The 7,493-nt window shown below is 39.9% G+C and overlaps 1 protein-coding gene across 2 annotated transcripts; it reads left to right on the top strand.

Annotated features, from left to right (window-relative positions):
• Positions 1-562: 562 nt before the first annotated feature.
• Positions 563-6,808, top strand: LOC119070199 (protein vav). 2 transcript variants are annotated; one of them, XM_037174495.1, is made up of 15 exons: positions 563-748; positions 929-1,122; positions 1,194-1,375; positions 1,440-1,514; positions 1,638-1,899; positions 4,289-4,459; positions 4,526-4,849; positions 4,911-5,027; positions 5,090-5,260; positions 5,323-5,534; positions 5,603-5,980; positions 6,062-6,125; positions 6,198-6,286; positions 6,354-6,522; positions 6,615-6,808. In XM_037174495.1, exons 1-15 carry the CDS (start codon positions 733-735, stop codon positions 6,675-6,677), a joined length of 2,487 nt encoding a protein of 828 aa, XP_037030390.1. In that variant the 5' UTR covers positions 563-732; the 3' UTR covers positions 6,678-6,808. The 2 variants fall into 2 exon arrangements, with proteins under 2 accessions (XP_037030390.1, XP_037030391.1); XM_037174496.1 differs by lacking the exon at positions 1,638-1,899 and adding an exon at positions 3,931-4,036 and having other exon boundaries at positions 567-748.
• Positions 6,809-7,493: the final 685 nt, after the last annotated feature.

Raw genomic sequence — 7,493 nt, 5'->3', positions numbered from 1 at the left:
AACTGTTTAAATCGATAGAGAGATAGAGAGACCAGTTTCGTAAGTTGAGTCAGTTTGGTCAGTTTCCGCTGGATGTGTACATAGCTGACAAATAAAACAAAACAAAATTGATATCGAATCGACAATGGAATGTTTACAACAACTAGTTTGACAGCAACACCATCAAGTTTTAACTGGTCAGTTTACTACTATATACAGTTAACGATTAATAGCGACTTAAGACCAGTAAGTTTTAACTAATCTATAGGTCACTCTTCAAAATAAGAGGAATTACATACAAATTTAACTTACTGGACCTATTCTCAATCTTGCCATAAATTAAATTTGCCGAAATATCTCTTCGTTCACATTCAAATTTAAATGACTGACTGACGAGCGTTATATGTTTACCATAAGTATTTCTGCACAAGAATGTTTTAATAAAATTTTCTTCTTTAAATTCCCGAATTAAAATAAAGTTTAAAAAAATCCCACTAATTCGGTTGCTGTTCATTTTTGTGTTTGACAACCAATTCCTCTCTCTTTCAGTCCATCAGAGAGCGAGGACGACGAGGACAGCAAGATACGGAGAGCGCGCAACAGATATTTTTGACAGATACCTTTTTGACACGAATGAATTTTGTAAAAATGGCCGAATGATTTTTCGTGTTTTCTTGTTTTATTTTGTGGAATTTTCCCGTGTTAATTACTAATTGTTTATTCATCATTTGTATCATCGACAACATAACAGCAATGGCAATGGCAGAAGGTATTTTAATCGAAATATTGTCAAATTTTGAAGAAAAGTGTTGTGTTAAAAATTGGCAAAAACATTCGAGCAAAAGACGCAATGTTTCTGTGTTGTCTCGAAAGAATGAAGAATTTTTGACTGTTTCTTCATCGTTGCCGTACATTCGTCACATACAATACAGCGGAAATATCATTCCAGGTCTGTGGCGTGAGGCTGCCAAATGGTTGACCCGTTGCAAAGTGATTCCCATCGAGCACAAAGCGAACGCCAATGAATCCGAGATTCGAGTCTTAGCTCTCACCCTACGTGATGGAGTGTTATTGTGTAATTTAGTCAATTTTCTGGATGCCAAAGTTGGACTGGACTTCAACCGAAAACCTCAAATGGCTCAGGTTTGCATTCGGGTTTTTTTCTCCGGTGCACAGGACCGTGAAATTAATTTCTGTCATTGTTGTGGTTTTAGTTCTTGTGTTGCCAAAACATTAAATACTTTGTGGACGCCTGCAAAAATCATTTTGGACTGAAGGAATCGGATCTGTTCGAACCAATGATGCTGTACAATTTGACAAATTTTCACAAAGTTCTCATTACGCTGGCGAAATTGTCACAATGTGACATTGTCAAGGAGCTGCACAAGGATATATCGTTCGTTAAATATTCAACCGGTTGTGCTTCTGTTGCTGAGCAAAATTTCTTTTGATCATTTCAGTGGATTCAGTGCGCATTCGTCGCCAAGAGAACGCAGCCATTCGGACGAAGACATCTACAAGGACTTACATTCAACGTGAGTGTTCAATCCACTATAGCCAAACCAATTTTCTAAATCAACTTCGTTTAACTCTGACATAATGATTATCCTATGACTATGCCTCTCTATCTTCACGTTATTTACCTTGACCCTATAAAGCAACAATAACCATGAAAGCCTAAGCGAAGATGTGTCGATATCAACGGTTAAAGAAACGAACAATGTGATCGCCGACGACGAGTCCGAAGTATTGGATGAAGAAGACGAATCGTCGAATGGAGATCATGAAAATAATGTGACCGAGCACACACTGTGGCGAATCAAAATGCCGTCGCTGGAAACGGTTGAAAATTTAACGTGGAACAGTCGTTACGAAGAACGCACCTATGAGGATCTGTGCTATGTGACCTTTTCGTCTGAGGTTATAATTTGGACTTTTTCAAAACGATGTTTCTTTACCTCTGTTGATGCGGCTACATTTATTTAGTTTGGTTGTTCAAGCTACTGTTCTGGAGAAACGGTGCGATTGAAATTTCATATTTGAACGATCGTGATTCGAGAGTCGGGCTTCGTTCAAAACGAGTAACTTTCGAGTGATAGGGTACTCGTCAACTGGGTAGCCCAACACTTGTTTCATCTACGTTCACGTTAACGTTCTGTTTGAACTGAAATAGTGTCCTTTTCAGCTTAGAAATACTACAATCGAATTGGATTTGAAATTAAAAATTTTGATGTGCACGGGTGAGACACGAACTCATAACCTTCAACTTGCCGGGCTGATGCTCTAACCGATTAAGCTACCGTGGACATATTTAATTTCAAATCCAATTTTGAACCGTTGAATATAGTGTCGTTCTCAATGTTCGCATACCAATCGCACCGGTTCTTTAAACATCGTTCTTTGCCAATTTATGTGAAATTGTTCACGCTTTTATTGTTACTTTAGTTTCGACTATCGAAATGCTGTTTATAGTTCAGATGGATTCAATTTCACCAATCGATTACAGAAATTTTAGTGATTTTGGTTCGTTAGGTTAAAGCAACACATTGAGATGAGACATCCTCGTTATTCGTTTCGGTTTGACATCCCGAATGTTTACCAAATTTCCCTGAATTCGTCGAGAATTTAGAAAATATTTTACATTCGTTAGCCAGTCCAGACCAGTTTTCATTATTCCAGAATGATACCCGCGTCAGATTGAGGTCGACTTGATTTAGTTCAGGTTTACGCGAACCTGACCTTGACTTGAAGCCGAATTTAAAATTTCGGATTCAATCTGAACCCCGTCCACCCTCTGGTGCTGACGTGAATTTAGGATGTATCCTAAGCATCCAAAAATACAAGATTAACCTGAATTTGACCTGCACTCAACAGACCTGAAGTAATAGATTCGGGCTGAGATTCATTTGAATAAATGTCTCGAAATAAATGTTCACTTTACGTCAAATGCGACCTATTACGAGGCAAGGCAATTTGCAACCCGACCTGAAAAATCTAAAACCTGGCCTGAGTCGATCTGAACCTGAATGTCTATCTCTGACCTGATCTGAACTTGACCTGAAAGTGAACGGAATCGAACCTCTCGTTCGAACCGAACCTAAACTTTCACTTTCAGGTTAGATCAGGTCAAGTTGAGGGAACTCGAAATTTTTCGTGAAAATTTGTGATTCCAGTGTCAGGTCAAACCCGAAAGTAGAAGTTCAGGTTTGGGTTAGAATTTCGGATCGAATCTTTAAAATAACCTGACCAGACCTGACCAGGTTTTTATTAAAAAAAATTAAACCTAACACAGGGCAGGTAGAGGTTTAGGAAATTTCTAAAAAAATAACCTGGCCTGACCTGAACTTTTCAATTCAGATGATCTCACGTTCAGGTCACTGATTCCAGGGGTGACGTGACGTTATCTAATGTGTAGGAAATCAAAATCTCATTAAGCAATAGCTCTTCCCTTCTCACAAATTGTTCGCGTAAGGTGATGTAATGAAAGCACAGACCTCTGGGCAAGTGTGATCTAGCCATCGTCAGTTGTTTCCTCCCCAAGACAGCAGTAAATCATTCCGTGAACATTTGCCAAACTTTTGATGGACTCCAGACTTTCAGATTTTTATTCAAAAATGGTAATTCCTTCAAGAATCATCCGTTGAGCTTCATTCGTCGCTGAATTCTTACAACGGTTAGAGGCTTCTACGACTAGATCTAATTATATGAACCAAAGTCACTGTCTTACTATTTAAACTACAATTCTTTTGAGTAGGAAATAGCGCACCAAAGTTTCAGTCACACACCGCAATGCATGCCAATTTTTTTCTGTTTTAATTTATTTTCTTTTCCTTTTTTTTTTATGTTAACTTGGGGTTGATTAAATTTAACACTAAAAATTACAACCGCAAAAAAAAAACACCAAAACAATTTCTCAACTCAAAATACAAACAAATGAACATAACGAAACAGAACCACGGACAGCACACAAATGAATGGTCATGTTGACGAGCAAGACACGAAAGAAGAGGAAGTTTATCAAGACTTGTGTTCGATACAATGGGCTACCCGACCACAGGTATGAGTGATACAATATCGATGTTCAAAAATAGACGAGATCCCCCGACAATTTTTTTTGTTCGATTGATTTTTTGTGTTTTGATTTTTAATTTTGCCACCCGAGTTTCGAGCTCGACATCATCGGTCTTTTTTTTGTTGGGCATGATGTTTCTTTATATAGGCCATATGAATGTTCGATATTTTTGAACGCATGAACCGGGCCAATGATAATCTTTGCCGTTAAATAATCCTAACATCCAATTCACCATAGTTAACAGCATCGACGGCAAGCTTCGAGCAACGTGACTTCGTGATAAGGGAATTGATTGACACGGAAACCAATTACTTGGAGGTCTTAATTGCATTGAAGAAGAAATTCATGCAACCAATGGAGGGGGTGTTATCGAAAGATGAAATCAAAATAATTTTCCCGCGAATAAAGGTACACCCTTTGAGATCTTACCACACGTCCCTGCTCTGCTAACTGATCGATTTTTCAATTCAACAGGAATTGGCCGACATTCACGACAAGTTTCTGGACAAACTGAAAGATGCCACATCCCCGACACCTAAATGCAAATTGAGTCAAGTATTTCTGGAATTTCGGGAGCCCTTTCTCATTTACGGTGAATACTGTTCGAATATGACAGCAGCGACGGAAACGCTGCGTGACTTGTCGAAGCGTAATTCTGCCGTAGAGAAGTTAATTGAAAAATGTCAAATGGACCACAGTTCGGGCAGAGTTCAACTGCGAGACATTCTATCCGTACCGATGCAGAGAATTTTGAAGTATCATCTGTTGTTGGACAAACTTGTCCACGAAACATTACCGGTTGGTTGAATTGTGCACCGGAATTATGGCACTGAATTGAAATGATTTTAATTGTCCACAGACGCATGACGACTACCGAGGATTAGAACGTGCCAAAGAAGCTATGGTTGACGTAGCCCAATACACAAACGAGGTGAAAAGAGATTCCGAGCATTTAGGTGTCATTCAGAAAGTCAAGGTATGAAATGACCGCACGTGTACTCAGTCGAATCGCACATCAAAATTACTTTCGTTATTCAGGACAGCATTATGGATTTGAATCTTCCGAACGGCCATGACCTGCGACAGTATGGACGGTTATTATTGGACGGTGACCTGAACATCAAGGCGCATGAGGACCAGAAGACAAAGCATCGGTATGCCTTCATCTTCGAGAAATTAATGATTTTAGTCAAACCTTCAAATACCAAAGTAAGTTGCGCAGCGTCGCGATGATCTGACCTACTACTAACTGACTCTGTTGCCCCGATTAGGATGGCCAATATGTTTTCCGAGACGCTCACAACTTAAACGACTATCGCGTAGAATCATCCAATCGACCCACTCGAACGACCTTAGTGGGTCGGGATGCTCGTTTCAAATTTCAATTGATTTTGGTACGCAAAAGTCAATCGACGGCGTTCACGTTGTACGTAAAAAGTGATGCCGAACGAATCAAATGGACGAAAGCTTTACAGGAGGCAATGTAAGTCGGCGCAGTCGTTTCATTAATACAGCAAAATCTCATTTAAATTCCGATTTGCAATGAACCAGGGAAACGTTGGAACCGATGGGTTGCCGCAACACCGATCACAAGTTTCACATAACGACCTTTCATACTCCGATCATTTGTTTGCACTGCTCGAAATTCCTCAAAGGTCTGATACACCAGGGATATCGTTGCAAGGTGTGCGAAATATCCGTGCATCGCGGATGCATTTCGTCGACAGGCCGCTGCAAACAAGGACCGGTTAGCCTTCCACCGCCAGTCTGTGATAGACAATTGTCGGAGTTTTATTGGTTCGTCGGGCCAATGGATCGGGACACTGCGTCGGTTCGGTTGGAAAGTCGTAAAATCGGAACGTATCTGTTGAGGGTTCGACCGCAGGGGGCTAGTAGTTCAACGGAGACGATGTATGCGCTGAGTTTAAAGTAAGTAGACAGTTGTGAGTGGTGGACAAATTTGAAACTAATCTGACACTGCTCTCTCTCTCTCTCTCCCTCATTCTGCAGAACCGACGATAGGGTCATTAAACATATGAAAATAAACCAAAAACGGGAAGGAGATTCGGTGTGTGTAAGTATTCGTTGATATGCCGGATGACTGTTTAATCTTTGCCATAAATAATTCTGAACTCTCTGCCCACAGTACTATCTGTCATCACGGCGTAGCTTTAAAACAATCGTCGAATTAGTGTCATTCTACGAACGAAACGATTTGGGTGAAAACTTTGCGGGGTAAGCGTAGACGGATTTCTGGTCCGTTTCGATCGGGTTTTTCACGTAAATTTTTCTTCAAATTCAGCCTAAATCAAACGCTTCAATGGCCTTTCAAGGAGGTCCTGTCCAAAGCTCTCTACGATTTCAATCCCAAAGAATTGAATCAACTGCCTTTACGGAAGGATTGCATTGTACTAGTCATTGGTAAAGAAGGCGACAGCAAAGGTTGGTGGCGTGGAAAAGCCATGGAGCGGGTAAGTTTAATCCAGCTATGTAACTTTGGATGTACAACTCTGGCACCACTAACGACCACTCAATTTATTTTTTTGTATTCGAATGTGCGCAGGTTGGTTTCTTTCCGAAGGAATATGTTCAAGAATTTTCACCGACCAGTCCGAACGATCTATGATATTACAATTACTTTGTGTTTATCGATCCGAACAATCGGCCAAATAACACCGGATGAATAATCGCCAACGAGTAACGTGAGTGTGTAGAGTTAAAAACCTTTTTTTTTTTAATTAGCTAAGGTTATGTGTATGGTTGTGTGGTTTCAATTCGATAAACTGATTATTATTTTATCGATGGCGAATGTGCACAGAGGACGAAGGAATGTGAACGGGGAACAGTCTCAAATAGGACCTTTTTTCAGAGGGAGAGAGAAAACGCAATTTAATGGGTTGCATAAGCTTCGGTTACAAGTTACTCAGGTCTCTCAAAATCGTAAATTTTTTTGTACAAACGACTCGATGCAAAGAAAATCTTCAATAATTTCGCGCACTCCGTTTCAAAGTTAGGATCGCGTTCTGCTTGACCTGTTTCAAATCAGGTTGACCCGAACCGGATTTCAACCAGAATCCGAAATAATAGTCGACCCGAAATTCTAGCCCAAACCTAAACTTCTACTATCGGGTCTGACCTAAATTGCCCTGAACCTGAAATGACAAATTTTCACGAAAAATTTCAAGCTAACTAAACTTGATATAACCTAAAAGTGAAAGTTCAGGTTCGATTGCGTTCGGGTTGAATACGAGATTTAAATTTTCAGGTCAAGTTCGGGTCGAACTAAAGTCCTGGTCAAACCGAACCTGACCAGTTCAAAGTTTTTACTAAAAATTGGTTTTAAGTCTACTATGGCATCCACAGATTAAAGTGTAACATCAGTAGTAACAATGGACGAGAATGAGTCATATTTTTTTATGGAAAAAGACGACCAGAAGATTGT

Source organism: Bradysia coprophila, chromosome II, assembly GCF_014529535.1.
Source record: "Bradysia coprophila strain Holo2 chromosome II, BU_Bcop_v1, whole genome shotgun sequence".
Taxonomy (NCBI): domain Eukaryota; kingdom Metazoa; phylum Arthropoda; class Insecta; order Diptera; family Sciaridae; genus Bradysia; species Bradysia coprophila.
Note: the sequence above shows the minus strand (reverse complement) of the source record. Positions and strands in the feature narration are given on the sequence as shown.